Consider the following 14,448-nt stretch of genomic DNA (forward strand, 5'->3'; position numbering starts at 1 on the left):
AGTTCAACTCAACATGCAATTCCACGATCAAGCGAACATCCAAAGGTGCAATAAACCATGCAACCAACTTCATTTCTTGTTGTCACCTTTATCCTGACTATAGAGGGGTTTATTTCTTCTGTGTCCGCCTCTTGCTTAAAAACGCCCAGAATGGAACAATTGGGTTCTTCAGTAAAGCACCTCTGGCCCACGGATACACTCACTTATCGCCATCCGAATGTGCTAATGAATGCGATAGCATGAGCACCTGCCAAGCTTGGCTTTTCATTGTCAATGCGAATGAATGCCAGTTCTATCGTTCAGCTCCTGTGGCGCAGGCAAAGAGCGCAGGTTTCATCATGGGATCGTGTGATACAACTGGCACCCGAGCTGCTGAGTCAAGTGCCTCTACCAGCTTTATCTTCCTTTGTGGTACCTGTTTCATAGACTGCTCAGTCCTCCCCATCCAACGTAAGAACTTCCCGTCCGTTGACACGAGTCTATCTTTGGAGAGTTCTTCCTGACAGGCGATCCAGATCCCAGGACATACAACCCATCTGAACCAGCATAAGCGTGGTTATCGTCATCTTTATAATCGACAAGACTAGTGAGAACACAGCGATATCGACAATATCTCTTTATTCCAAGGCAGTCTTCTCAATGGGTTCCCTCAGTATTGTTCAGTACGCAAATCCTAAGCGATCCTATCGTCAATTTCTTGTATTTGGGTACTTTTCTTAGATCATCTTGTAGCCCATGTAATTGACTATATTTTCGCGAGGCTCAGTGGGTCCTGACTAGTATTATAAATAGAGATTCAATTCTAATATATGAGTAATGCGTACCAGGATAACAGGAAAAACTTTCAAAATCATGAGCTCCCACAGGTAATTCGCCTTTCATTTGATAGACGCGTCTCTCTTCCCTGTGCACTTCTTCAAGTTGACCTTTGAAATCGGAGATTACATCTTTTGGAACTTTTTTTGTTTAACGCGCACGATTGCAACGTCGATGTAAGCAAGATCGTCGGAGAGTACCCAGACAAGTTCGGCTTCTTTGCCACATTGCCATTGGGCCACGCATCGATGGATGTCGTTCTAGAAGAACTCCGATTTGCTCTGGATGAACTCAAGGCAGACGGTCAGAATAGTCTATCTTTATGCTGTAAATACTAGGGACGGAAACGTTCCATCTAACACCCTCGATGAATTCAATAATACCCAATGTTCGCGTTCGCTTATGGCACATGGTATGAACATGTGATTGGACTAATTCACCTTCAGTGTAAGATAAGGTACGGCGATTCTATTGAAAAATTCCTCATTCTGTATTTGTTTTGTGACGGTTAGATATGTCTTTGCGGCTCTGTTTCCAGTGTATTATCGTGTTTTGCTTTCAGCCCCATGCCCACTTCCGCCCGAATTGTTCGGGGCGACTCTTAGCCGGTGTGAACCTTACTCGATTGACTAGTGAGTATATCCTCTATTTTGGGTCTTAATGTGGATAATTAGGTCATTGCGTAAATGTACGCGACAGCTTTCTCGCTAAATTGAGATCTGAAGGAGAAAAGTTCGTGCTGTTCTAGGGTTCATAAAAGGGAAAACTCGACAAGCCCAACAGAGCTATTAGTACTGACAAACACGTACTAGTCAATCTCACTGAATCCCAACAGATCCAATCGTACTGGCAGCCCTCGAGTGACTCTGTGCCGCCAATAACTCACCACTGCCTAGTACAATGATCGAAAATCCAGTTGAGGACGAAAAGGCAATGGATAAACCCATCCCTCTCCTAAAAGAGCGACTATCTCTCCCCCACCGCCTAAGCTGTTTCGTCCATCTCTGGCTTTTTAAATCACTAGCCACCCTCTACTTCCTCTATTTACGCATCGTCCACCCACCTAAACCGGGGATCCAACCAACCCTCATCAAGCGCTATGCCTGCCGTCCAACCCTGGAAACACGCATCTTCTACCCGCGCTTGTACAAACCCGCGCAGCGCCAACTACTCCCACTCTACCTGAACATCCACGGAGGCGGATTTGTGGTATGCGATGCGAGCGTCGATGACCCCTTCTGTAGCACCTGGGCCAACCGCACCGGAATGCTAGTCGTCAGCCTCAACTACCGGAAGGCGCCGCTCCACCCATTCCCAACAGCCACCTTTGACGTTGCCGAAGTAGTCAAGTACGTACTAGCAGATGACTCACTCCCGATTGATCACTCACGCATCGCCATCGGCGGCTTCAGCGCAGGCGGCAACATCGCGCTATCTGCCTCGCAATTACCAGGTCTGAAAGGCCTGATAAAAGCAGCGGTGATATACTATCCTATCATCGACTTCAGCCACCCACCTGATGAAAAGCTGGACTCGAGGCCGTATAAAGATGGTCCGAAGGATAACCTAGAGGAGACCTCCTGGTGGTTAGACTGGGGTTATGTGAGCGTGGGGCAGAACCGAAGGGATCCGCTGCTTAGTCCGGTATATGCGGGGCGGGCTGAGCTACCGTCGTGGATTTATATGATTGGAGCACAATGGGATATGCTTCGTTTGGAGACGCAGAAGATGATTCATGGATTGGCCGGATTGGAGGATAGAACTGGTGTTGAGCAGGAGGAGGACTTTGAGGTGGGCACGTATAAGTGGACGTTGGCGAAAGGGTGTCCGCATGGTTTTACTCACGAGTCACCGGGACGAAAGAAGGAGGGTGTTAGTAGGAGTAAGAGGGAGGAGGCTACGCGGAGAATTTTTGAAGAGGCGCATGAGTGGTTGAAAAAGTCCCGTGTACTTTCCTAGAGTACTGGGTGAGTGGGTACCTGCTGAGCTGCGGGAGACTAACGGAACTTGAAATAGTTATGGGGAACTGCCAAAGGCGGTGCGATAGAAGTATATCACATAATACAACCAATGTTAAAATCAAAACTACTCAAGGAACCACAGCAAAGCCTTCATTAATAAATGATGTCCTTGCTTTGACAAGATATCAATAAACAGTATTAATCTGAGTGATATCTTTGCCTTTGGATCCTTATAGGATCACCCCAGTTCCACCGTTAGGGACTAGACATCTTGAGCTATTTGAGTTTTTCTACAAGATGATCCAAGTAAAAGTGATGTTCAGTACATACGACCATAGGGTGTGGAGAACAGGGCTTCCCGTCCGCTCAGCCGTACTTAAGCCACACGCCGGTTAGTTAGTAGTATGGTGGGTGACCACATGCGAATCCTGACTGTTGTATGTTTTTGTTTTTTTCTGCTCCTGCAATTGCTTTCTTACTCTTCGCGTCCTCTAGTCCCTTGAACTGAATGCCAGAGATCACTTAATCGCGACCGTTTCCTTTCAATTGGCTTGTTCATGCATTTAAATATTGGCCGAAGTCTATTTCATCAATTGATGCTCCCGTACTTTACTTTTTTCGGAGACAATGATTCTCAAAATATCAGATGAATATAAACTTGAGTCCTGGGGTCGTCGAGGCTCTTGAAGTAAGCTTTGAGCGATGTTCCGATCATCAAGGTACATACTATAGGATATATCGGAGATGTCTTGAGTTGCTGAATAGACCCTGGCCATGCCTTAATATATGGAGTATCCTTAATTTCAGTAGGGCCCCAGCGGAAGTTTTGCTTGAATATAATTCGTTGAGATATATAGCCTAGACCTTTAGCGTAATTTATTTTGATTAAGCAGCACCCGCTTAGCCTAACGAAGCACGGTGTATATCCATTTTCGGCTTCTTCCGGGAATAGACCCTTACGCTAGTAGTGATAGATGTTTCATAAGGGGTCAAACTCATTTCTCAAACTAGGAGACAGTAATCATGGCCTGATCCACCAATGCTAATTTGAGATGTGCAAATTTGCAATTTAATTAGCTGAAGCTCGGTGAGGCCATATTCATCACATTTAATCTTTCCGCCGCCTTCTTTTCTCTCTTGTGTAGTTCTTTTCTTCAACCAGTCTGCGACAGTTCCATTCCCTTACCAGTCTAGGATTTGAAATCCCGACGTCCATTCATTATTATCAATACTTTTGGCATATCTTCTGCCACGAACTTTCCGTTCTTTGCATCCATACAGACAACTTCAATCACATTTTTGATCTCGCTGGCAGGATCATTTCATTCATATAACAGAATATAACTGGTATAAATCAGCATCAACATGAAATACCCTCTCTTCTTCTCGCTTACTGCAATAATTCTCGAGCTTGCTGCGACCGCATCCGCCAGCCCGTTAATGAAGCGCGTGGATTCTTGCCCATCTGGGTACACCTTAAGCGTGTACTATGAGACTGTGGCTATCACTTCTGCCACAACATCGACCCCAACGCCCGTATTGACTACGGCTACCAGCATTACCGAATCTCATATCGAAACTCCCACTGCCATCTACGACGATGTAGTATCGAAATCCTCCATCCGGACCTCTGTGGCTTCCGTCTCCGAGACCACCACTTCCCAAAGCCAGCAGCATCTTGCTGATGTTGCTACATCGATTTCAGATGCTCCCCAGAAGGTGATCAGTACCACTGTAGTGGCTCCTGTGGAATCTACTGCAAGCCCAACTTCTTCTACCACTTCTACCACCATGGTGGCTCCTGTGGAATCTACTGCAAGCCCAACTTCCTCTACCACTTCTACTATCACGGCATCATCTGCAACTTCATCTTCATCGTCTTCTTCATCTTTGACCGCTTCTTCGTCTACTTCCTTGTCGAGTGAAATATCTGGAAAAGCAACCTACTACGGCGGTAACCTCTCGGGTGGAACCTGCTCCTTTTCCGACTACACATTGCCCAGCAGTCTCTTTGGTACGGCACTGTCAATTGACCAGTGGGATGATGCCGCCAACTGCGGCGCATGTGTTGCCGTCAAGGGTCCCAACGGCAATACCATCAAAGCAATGGTAATCACACCACTTCCAAATCACACAAGATCCTCTTCCAAAGCTAATACTCCCTCTCTTCCAGATTGTCGATCAGTGCCCAAGCTGCGAAACAAACCACTTTGACCTATTCGAGGATGCCTTTGGTGACATAGCAGACATCTCGGCTGGTATCATCGATATTGATTGGGAATTTACTTCCTGTGATCTGGACGGTGCCCTGAAGCTGCGCAATAAATCCGGGTCATCACAATACTGGTTCTCTATGCAGGTCGTCAATGCTAATGAGCCCGTTACCGCTCTCGAGGCTAGTACCGATGGAGGTAGTACTTGGACTGCTACTACCCGCACATCCTACAACTACTTCGAGTATACTTCAGGATTTGGAACTGATACTGTTGATGTGCGCGTGACTGGTAAGAGTGGGAACACAGTTGTAGTGAAGAACGTCTCGTGTTCTACCACTTCGGAGATTACCGCGGACTCGAACCTATAAGCCATACGAGCTTATTTACGGGGACGGAATGTGTATTGGTATGGGGCGGGTGGCGGAGATATAGCTTTTTTCATAGACAACAAGAATCCACATTATTTTTTCCAAAACATATCAGTAGATGTTAGACCTTCAAGTATTTATATCTACACGAAGTGAATGTATACCTTTATCTAACATGCAAGGTATTTATACATGTCGTAGTAATAATCACAAGAAAGGGCTTCTGGGCAATAAAATTTGCGGGTGTCCAATGGTATAGAGCCCCATTTTAGATTTACGTCGCAGGGTCTGACAGGGAGTGAAAGTATCATTTTTCATAGATCGCGAGACTTAGATTCATGAACAAGGATGTTCTATAGTCGAGTTTTATGATTAAAAATTGACGAGATCTTTCAGTAATGGAGAAACGACGGTGTCAAAGAAACGCTCCTCGAATCGTTTTTCGAAACATAAAGTAGACCAAGACAGGCAGCTATTAACAGCATCTGCATAATTCGTCCCACTCTCCTTATACACCATTTCGACAAGCTTTGATGCAGTTTCAAGTTTTGTCACTGGTATATGCTGATTTTCACTATCTGGCTCTATCAATTCGTGAAGAGACTTTCCAAGGGACAGCTCCACTAACGCAAGACCAAGTGGTAATAGACGATTAGTGCCGATATTGGAGTAGTGGAGGTCCTTTCTCGGCGGCGGTGTGCTCTTGCTGGAAAAGGACCAGGGCAGGTATATATCATCCAGTATTACATTTCTGCCATCGCTGGCGGCAACTAGGTAGACATCGGAGCTATCCCACCAAGCTTTTAGCCAGTTGTCGTATAATTGAATAACACCGCATGCTAGACCAGCAGCAAGATGAAGACGTTCTTGCCGACTGATATGCGATAGTACTTCCTGAAGGGACCTTTGTGGAACGGGCTTTGGAAGCATCTTCACGGCATGCATGGTGTATTTGACTGAAGTATCTAACTCATTTGTAATGGAGCCTATACATTCTCGTCGTATGGCATGAGAACTGGCAACACATAGTGAGGCACAAAAATCCTGGATTGGTGGGGCGTCTTTGGATATCTCCAGTATTGTTGCTTTCTCCACGGGTATGTCAAATTGAACACTTGACTTGTGGCGGGTGATCTTGGTTTCATCATGTAGAGACAAGCTGGAAACCTTCACTATGTCTTCAACTTGCCAAGCTTCAAACATAACTTCTGACCAAGTCCATAGGCACGTTGAATCTTGCTCATGAGTGTTGGAAAAAATAATTCGAAACTGGGTTCCAGTGTCGAAATTTCGGCTGGAGGATTTTCCGCGACTCTCCAATGGGTTTGTTTGCAGCTGAAGGTGGACACAGTGGTGGTCCTTGCACTGACAACGCCAGTAAGTCCCCCCGGTCACTGCTTTGAACAAACCCTCTGCATGCTTGCGAGCTTTTTGAAACCGTTTAAGAAGATAATGCCAGTTGTGCTGTCTCTTCTTAGTATCATGCTGGTGGTCTGATTGGTCGATGAGAGTCTTAAGAATCGTATTTATGTCGCTAATCTTTGCGAGGAGGTCATCGTATACTGCTCTGTCGAGGATCTTTCGGAGTTTCCAGATGTTCCAGGCTTCTGTAACGGGAGTCTGTGGGACAATGAAAGAGAGTAAGTAATGACCAAGCAAAATTAGAGAATGTTAATTACTGACTTTCATATCCGTTATTCCAATTTCGAGTTTGTGAGATAATCGTTCCAGCCGCTCCGATAGAGCAGTCATGTTGTCAATGAATACGTCGTAGTTTCGGTTCAGCTTCAAGCGCAGTCGTCTTTGTAAGTCTGCATCCTTCCATCCGTCTCCATTTGGATCGCGTATGAGCTCAGAGACTTTATCCTCATCATTCACCACACCTTCCAAAGCCTGTTCCAGTGTATTCAGCAAAATCGCATATTGTGTTTTGAGGCCCACTGAATAGCCTTTGAACTCCCGTCGATAGCGCCTCATGCCTTTGATCGTCTCTATACCGCGCACGTAGCCGTCGATCTGGTTCACAAAGAACGGAAGAATCGCGAGAGCGAGCCCTGCAGCCTCAATACCGGTGACCATATTTGCTTCGCATCTGAGTCAAGGCTCGTGAGGAAAACAAGGGTTTCGTCTCAGCTAAACTGCTACCTACCCCCACTCTCACTCGACCCCGCATTACGGCAGACTTGGATCCTAATAATCATCATCTTCCACCTCGATGATACTACAATTGATCAAGCACCACATAATGGCAGCAATATCGGAGTTGTTCCAGAGATGTCAAGCACAATTCAATTCAACAGTCAAGTTCCACGCGCTTTCTAATTGTCTTGAGGTTCCCTTACAAGAATGGAGGGACGAACTGGGCCGATTTCGCGTGTGGGCAGCAAATATCGGTGCTCATCAGACCCATCTATCCTCTCTAGAATACCGTCTTAGGGATGCTTCTCATATCAAGATTCAGGTCGTGACGCTCTTGAATCAAATACAGGAGCTGCTGACCGACCTCAAGGATGTTCTTGAGGAGCAAAATGATAAACGATCCCAAACTGATGCTTCGGACTGCCTGGAAAGTCCCCCGGGACATGAGAAGTTCACACCAGAGATCCAGGAAATTCACCAAGGCCTTGTTGAGACAAACACACAACTCTACCAGATTTCCATGATCATCCGTAAACCGTCCCAGCACGACCGCTTGGTCGGAACAGATAAACTGGATTCGCAGCCATTTCGATTCTGGGCTAGGCAGCATGCCTCTGACAAGTACCCAAGTGCGGACACGCTAGCTATCGATCGCATCAGTTCCGCAATGGCACAACAAAGGGGAGTCTTGAAATATCGAGAAAGACATCACACAAAATTGAGTCAGGGAATTGATCTTGAGAATGATGGCAAATCAACCATACTATCGGAAACGGTCGTGACAGACCTGTTTGAGGAGACTCCTGGTCAGTTGAGCGACATGATCTCTGAGGCCGGTATGTCTGAAACTTCATACGGAGGCACCCTGCTCGAGGGCTCTGGTGTAAATGCACCAAAAATACCACCTCTTCCAAAGAAGGGTGGCGAGAACCAACCATTTGAGTGTCCATACTGCTTTTACATCATCACAGCTCGGGATAAAAGATCATGGGCGCGACATATTTTCCGCGATTTGATGCCATACGTCTGTATTTTTCCGGGTTGCTCGACACCCAATAAGCTCTACGAGAGCCGTCGGGAATGGTATCACCATATCAAACAAGCACACGATTCAATATTAGGTACAAATGAGACTTATGACTGCGCTATCTGCAGGCAGTGCACCCTTCCCACTGCCAACTTTCAGCGACATGTGGGTCAACACCTGGAAGAGCTTGCACTCTTCTTACTGCCACGGACAGAATCAGAATCAGACTCGGATGAGAAAAAGGCTGGCAGTTTTTCCTCCTTCCACATGAGCGATGCGTCTCCCAAAAACTATCCAGCAGGATTGCTCGTAAAGGAGGGCAATGATATGAAGAGTGCAACAGCAGTAACCTCCGATTCTGCTCATAGTGGCTCAGGACGATATAGCACCGCCATCCTGACAGCTCTCGAGGGTACCTATCCGCCTGTCCCAATCTCACGACAAGATATGGACACCGTCGATCACAATTGGCGCTCTTTGCTCCGTGAGTTTGTGCGAGATGAGAAGACTGAACGACGTATGGAGGGTTTTCTGAATAGACTAGATAAAGGAATGAAGGAGAAGTTGGCGGAAAATGAGGCGGAAGTGATGGAAGAGATTGAAGAAGAGATGGAAGAGATAGAAAAAATGTTAAAACTCGAGAAGCCTAGGGAAGTCGTGCTGCAGCAGGAAGAGGCGGGGAGGGAGAATATTAATGAAATTGAAGAGGAGAAATGGCAGAATGTATTGGAGGAAGTTGATTTTGAAGAATAGGAAACAAGAAGTTATAACGGGAGGAGATTTTTAGGCCGCCTGGGTGACGTTGACGGATAGTGCGGAAAGGCACATGAGGAATAAAAAGAATCTAGAATAAGAGAAGAATGATAAGAAGGTTATTAGTATTTGGAGACTCTATATTACTTTGTTCACTGGGTCCTGGCCGGGGGTATTTGATCAATCGCTCGAGTAAGGCGTCGATCAATCAAGGGAAGAAACCACATGGCCGGGACTCTGCTTCGCGGCATTTGTACTTTCCGGCATTTGGTCCAGACTGAGGTACCCATTCTGGAAAATGGGTCATGTGGCTCTGGAGAAGTCAGTACGTCTTGACAGATCGTGGAGGGTTAGGGATGGATCCTAAATTTTTCGAAGGCACTTGACGGCAGCACGCAAGACCCTGGCCGTGAGGTCATCACTATACAGCTCCTGGAACGCACCCCTAACGCCTGTGATCTCCATTCAAGAACTGTTATTCGGCTGAAAATGTCGCCACCACCCGATATATGACTGAGCTCTGTCATGGTTGGGCTTTTTAAACAGTCTGAATTGCTAAACGCGCGCTGTCTGGATGATTTTCGGTTTTAATCAACATCTTGAATAGGAATGAAATTCTGCCAACCACATACTAGCAGTTTAATCACTATTTATAACCCTCAAGGGTGAATATAAATACAAATCGCGGGAAAAATGTGAAGGTACCCACCGACAACTTCCCCGATGCCCGAGACTTGTCCCGCACGCCGAGATATACATTATATGAATATCAGCTTATCACTACCCCTCACCAACTTAGATCTTTACAATGCCTCCTTTGACAGGATTTTTCGGCAATCCTCTTCATACCAGAGAAGACGTCGCCAATGCAGCTTTGGCACTTTTGTAACCGCTTCAACCCTATTTCTCTCCAGGAAAGGCTCGCATTAGCATCCCTGTCTCCACGGGAGTTCATTTTGATGAAGCAGCTGCACAGCTTGAGGGCTTTTCCGGTAACTATGGGGGGTAGCATCACTACTAGAGTGGGAGGCCGCAGCTTTCAGGGACGGTTCCTGTGATACTGCTGTTGCGGAAACCATTCGGAAACTGACAGAGCCGTGGATCGCGGGTCTGTTTACTAGTTCGAATCCCGATCATTCAGAATAAGGGGAGCTGTCCCCGATATGGGTCAGCGTATGGTCGAGGCTGGGGTCATGAGCTATGCTCTCCTGTCTTCTCCGGATACGCTATTTCACAGACACGGTGAGAAGACCCGACGGAATATCACGGTCTGGCTTCATGGGATCATTGGGAAGCAGATGCCCAGCAATAATTGGCTGTGTTTTCAAGTATTTGCCAATCTTGCGCTCATCAAAGTGTGTGGAGTTTCTGCTTCCGAGGTGACCGATGAGATTCATGTAGAATTTGCTCCCCTTGAACCCTTTCATCTGGGAGATGGGTGGTCTGGCGATGGCCCTTGGCTGTCAACACGGAAAGAGGAAGAGGAATTAACTGCATTTGAACGAACCAAACGTCGGAATGCAGTTGAAAATGGTCGACAGGTCGGCTGTTATTCTGGGAGTTTTGTAATTCAATTTAGTCAATTGCTGTATGCGAAATTCGCTGAATATATGGATCCTGAGAGAGTTTCGCGGTATCAACAGCAAGCCCGTGACTTTGGAGCTTCTTTCTGACGATATCTTGACTTTGATGGTAAGTTTCTTGACTGATGAACCCTGACAAGGCCGATCACACTCGCTAGGCCCTGCCATCCCGTTCGGTCGTTCCCTTACCTATCGATTTTCGTGTGGTGCCTTTTGCCCGAAGAAACAATAGACTCAGCGGAAGTGGTGCCGTTGCATCGCGGACGCAACACATTTTTTTCCCGATTTCTGCACTGACAGTGAGTGAGGTACCCATGATGCCGTGGCTGCTGTCAAGATCTGGTCTGATCAAGGGATTCCTCCTGCGTCATCTCCTGTGGTGGGCAGCTCGCTCAGATGATATCTTCCATGCGCATGGAACCCCGAGCATTGGCTGGATGCACCCGTCAGTATCTCCTCAACCTACACTTCAGCTTTCATATTTGAGTGCGCTGATTGCAATAATGCCATGCAATATCTTGTCAGGAAGCTAATACTCTTGCAGAAACATGTACATGTGCGAAGACTACAACTCCCCACAATCAACCTACTGGGATCTAAAATCGCTCATCGCCATCTCCCTCACGCGAAACAACAACTTCTGGACATCCGGAGAAAAAGCATCCCCATCATTGTTTCCCCCAAATGTTATCCCGCCCCTAGACAAATCATCATTTCTGTCAACGCCCCGCCCAATTTCTTGCCTGGCCACTCAGAGCCAGTCAAGCCAAATACTCTAAATTCGAATACTCTTCCACCTTTGGATTCTCCGTACCCAAAGGACCGTTGATCCAACAGATTGCGCCAGACTGCACACTGGCACTTAGTCGAGACGGTGCAGAAACATGGGCTACGAAATTGAAGTGCTCTGAGCCTGTATTCTCTGGTCTCCGTTTGAAGATGGGTGCAAAGCTATCTTCTTGCCTGTTGTAACAGTTCGATGGTAACCGTGGGGTGGTCGGCAAGTTGAGATAGATACAACTTTGATACAGCCAACGGATAGATGGCCGGACTGGCATGTGCGGGTTCATCGCGTGCGTGTTAACTCCTCGCTCCGCAGTCTTCATACTGTGGAAGGTGGTTTTGCATCACTGTGTTGCCGTTTGGATGGATCAAAACTTCCGAGTATCGATAAAGTCGACGCTGGCATAGAAAATCGAAGTGAGGCGTTCTCGGAACGTCCAATTCTGTCTTGATCCTTTCCTCGACTGGGGCTACTGGTCTTTCAGTGAGTAGGATAGGTATATCTACAACATTTTCCACAAATTCTTCGGCTCTGAAGCCTGATGCAAACACAAATCTGGTGCATCGGAGGACGCTCCCTCCCACCATTACGCGTGACATACCACGCGATATTGCAGCGGGAGAAGAGTTTCCCTTCATCGCAATTGTGTTTGCTGTTTCTAGCACTGCTAATTCAAATCAGCGGGGTAAGAGGAGCATTGAAGAATGGTGGACTGATCAGGCTGAGTTGGAGATGTCTAACTTCTGGGATGTAGCCTCTGGGAACGATTTGTTAGCGTCAGGCTATGTGACCCACTTTTTTTGCTCTGGCGCTTGTCTATAGATCAGAGTGACTCGTTCTTATTTTAACATTGGAAGAGAATGTCACTAATATGACCATATTTCATTTGCAATTGGAATCGTATGTTGGAAGGCAGCATGATACCGTGTGGTATCAATGCACATGTTATTTAATGTCAGATATGGCATCTGTAATCAACGCTGATGCGTCTTCTCGCAAGAAGCAGATGGTTTTTAGCCCAGAAATTGGAAGGGTCTCTTGCCAGATTGATCTTCGATGCGCCAAAATTTGGCACATACGATGCAATGCTTTCGCCATTTTGGGCGTACCCAATAGACGTTATGCTGTTGATCGGCATCTATGAATTCATTATCTTTTTCCATCAAGTGTTCCAAATGGAGATGGTCGTGTGGGAACCGCTTGCGAACCCCGACTGCGTGGTATCCAGTATCAAATTCCTCTTGACCATCAACCTTCCTCCTCCTCCTCCTCCTCCTCCTCCTCCTCCTCCCCCTCCTCTTCTTCTTCCCCGCTGGCATCTTCAGAGCCACTTGCATCTTCTTCGCCGCTTACATGGCCATTTGGTACCGTAGGAGGAGGAGCCTGTCGGGCATTGGTCTGTCTCCTAGCCCCAGCAGCGGCAGCTCGTTCACCAACGAAATTGTCACCTGGCCAGTCTGCTTTGCACACAGGGCACTTCTCCGCCCGCTGAATACGGAAGAAATTGCGCATGCAATGATCATGGAGTCGGCCTAGACAATCGCGGTTTCCGCAGCGTTGTCCCTAACACAGTCAGTCCTGTCCCACTTTACCACATACTGAGATACATACCACAGTAATAATATCCTTGCAAGCAGCGCAGAACTTGATACGATTCATTCTGCGCCCATCGTCTGTCTCATCATTGTATTCTGAAACCAGCCACCCTCGCAACTCCATGAGTGCCCGTGGAGTCAGGCTGAAATAGTCTTTTCTGCTTCTTTCCAACCACCCCTCATCAACGAGATGCTTCATCATGTTCTCCGCTTGTGTCATTGTCAAGGACTGTGCGGCTCCCGTTTGTGTCTGCGCTGCGTTCGTGGAGCGTCGCCGGTTGGCCTCGGCCGAAGAGCGGATATTAAGAGCCTGCATTGATGTGATGACCATTCCTTCGCAGAGGCGGTTATTGTTGGTATCAAACATGTAATCGAGTAGACGCTTGACGAAAGCAATCTCATCTGCGGAGTATGTTGTCGCAAGTTGAGTTAAGGGATCACTGGTTGTGTTGACGAGGGCATAGACCCGGGTAGGTGGTGTATCGGTATTTTCTTGATCTGGCTGCTTTGGTGTTTGGCGGAATGAGCTTCTGATTTCCAGGTCGAAGGGGGAGATTGCGGTGTTAGCAGCGGAGATGTAGGATGAGAGGTGCTCCTCGGTAATATCGGTTGGGTCTACAGTTTCTCCTCCTGTGCTCATTGTTTTATTAGCAATATTTCTGTGGAAAGAGATGAAGAAGCACATACTCTGCGCAGAGAAAATGGCTGCCAAAACTAGTTGAGCCTCATCGAAGGTCATGGACGAGCGTCCCATGAAGGCCTGTAGAAAGGCGCGGTTGCTGTCATCGTAGCTATCCCCCATGATGCTGATTTGTATTCAGCGATTAAATCAGGGGTAATGAGGGGAAAGCGAGCACTTGGGAGTGAGTGGAAAGCAAGTCGAAGATCAAAGAAATGAAAGTACGCGAATCGACGCGACGCGGAAACGCCAAGACTTGCAGACAAAGAGGTATATCAATGACTTAATTCTCCTTTCTTTCAATTGTGGTAGTTTTAAATGTATTTGGGATACAGGAGAAGCTTTTACTCTTGTTTTTAAAGAGTCATAACTCCATACCACGATTCTTCACTATTCAAAGCCTTCTAGATAGCATGCTCAACACTCTGACTAAGCACTTTGATAAAATGCTGCAGCTTTATATTTTTATCTTTCTTATTTGAATGGGATTAGTGTCTCTACTAATCAAATATGACTTCCAGGGTTCT

At 46.8% G+C, this 14,448-nt stretch overlaps 8 protein-coding genes across 8 annotated transcripts; 6 read left to right on the plus strand and 2 right to left on the minus strand.

Annotated features, from left to right (window-relative positions):
- Positions 1–1,716: 1,716 nt before the first annotated feature.
- N7520_002402 (Alpha/beta hydrolase fold-3) lies at positions 1,717–2,775 on the plus strand (the record flags this gene model as incomplete). Its single annotated transcript, XM_057136337.1, has 1 exon — positions 1,717–2,775. The coding sequence occupies one exon, from the start codon at positions 1,717–1,719 to the stop codon at positions 2,773–2,775; it is 1,059 nt and encodes a 352-aa protein (XP_056999023.1).
- A 1,367-nt stretch (positions 2,776–4,142) lies between these two features.
- N7520_002403 (putative extracellular cellulase CelA/allergen Asp F7-like) lies at positions 4,143–5,361 on the plus strand (the record flags this gene model as incomplete). Its single annotated transcript, XM_057136338.1, has 2 exons — positions 4,143–4,886; positions 4,951–5,361. The coding sequence occupies 2 exons, from the start codon at positions 4,143–4,145 to the stop codon at positions 5,359–5,361; spliced, it is 1,155 nt and encodes a 384-aa protein (XP_056999024.1).
- A 372-nt stretch (positions 5,362–5,733) lies between these two features.
- On the minus strand, positions 5,734–7,440 carry N7520_002404 (uncharacterized protein; the record flags this gene model as incomplete). Its single annotated transcript, XM_057136339.1, has 2 exons — positions 5,734–6,981; positions 7,045–7,440. 2 exons carry the CDS (start codon positions 7,438–7,440, stop codon positions 5,734–5,736), a joined length of 1,644 nt encoding a protein of 547 aa, XP_056999025.1.
- Positions 7,441–7,606: 166 nt separating this feature from the next.
- N7520_002405 (uncharacterized protein) lies at positions 7,607–9,280 on the plus strand (the record flags this gene model as incomplete). The annotated part of the gene is made up of 1 exon (XM_057136340.1): positions 7,607–9,280. One exon carries the CDS (start codon positions 7,607–7,609, stop codon positions 9,278–9,280), a length of 1,674 nt encoding a protein of 557 aa, XP_056999026.1.
- Positions 9,281–10,104: 824 nt separating this feature from the next.
- Positions 10,105–10,426, plus strand: N7520_002406 (uncharacterized protein; the record flags this gene model as incomplete). Its single annotated transcript, XM_057136341.1, has 2 exons — positions 10,105–10,272; positions 10,304–10,426. Coding segments are annotated over 2 exons (291 nt in total), but the record flags the coding sequence as incomplete, so codon positions are not given.
- Positions 10,427–10,443: 17 nt separating this feature from the next.
- Positions 10,444–10,953, plus strand: N7520_002407 (uncharacterized protein; the record flags this gene model as incomplete). The annotated part of the gene is made up of 1 exon (XM_057136342.1): positions 10,444–10,953. The coding sequence occupies one exon, from the start codon at positions 10,444–10,446 to the stop codon at positions 10,951–10,953; it is 510 nt and encodes a 169-aa protein (XP_056999028.1).
- Positions 10,954–11,411: 458 nt separating this feature from the next.
- On the plus strand, positions 11,412–11,835 carry N7520_002408 (uncharacterized protein; the record flags this gene model as incomplete). Its single annotated transcript, XM_057136343.1, is given in 2 exon segments — positions 11,412–11,549; positions 11,566–11,835. 2 exon segments carry the CDS (start codon positions 11,412–11,414, stop codon positions 11,833–11,835), a joined length of 408 nt encoding a protein of 135 aa, XP_056999029.1.
- A 1,060-nt stretch (positions 11,836–12,895) lies between these two features.
- Positions 12,896–14,044, minus strand: N7520_002409 (non-structural maintenance of chromosomes element 1 family protein; the record flags this gene model as incomplete). The annotated part of the gene is made up of 3 exons (XM_057136344.1): positions 12,896–13,210; positions 13,259–13,872; positions 13,930–14,044. 3 exons carry the CDS (start codon positions 14,042–14,044, stop codon positions 12,896–12,898), a joined length of 1,044 nt encoding a protein of 347 aa, XP_056999030.1.
- Between the last annotated feature and the right edge of the window lie 404 nt (positions 14,045–14,448).

This window comes from Penicillium odoratum (genome assembly GCF_028828045.1).
Source record: "Penicillium odoratum strain IBT 22623 chromosome Unknown utg000002l_segment0_segment0, whole genome shotgun sequence".
NCBI classification, from domain to species: domain Eukaryota; kingdom Fungi; phylum Ascomycota; class Eurotiomycetes; order Eurotiales; family Aspergillaceae; genus Penicillium; species Penicillium odoratum.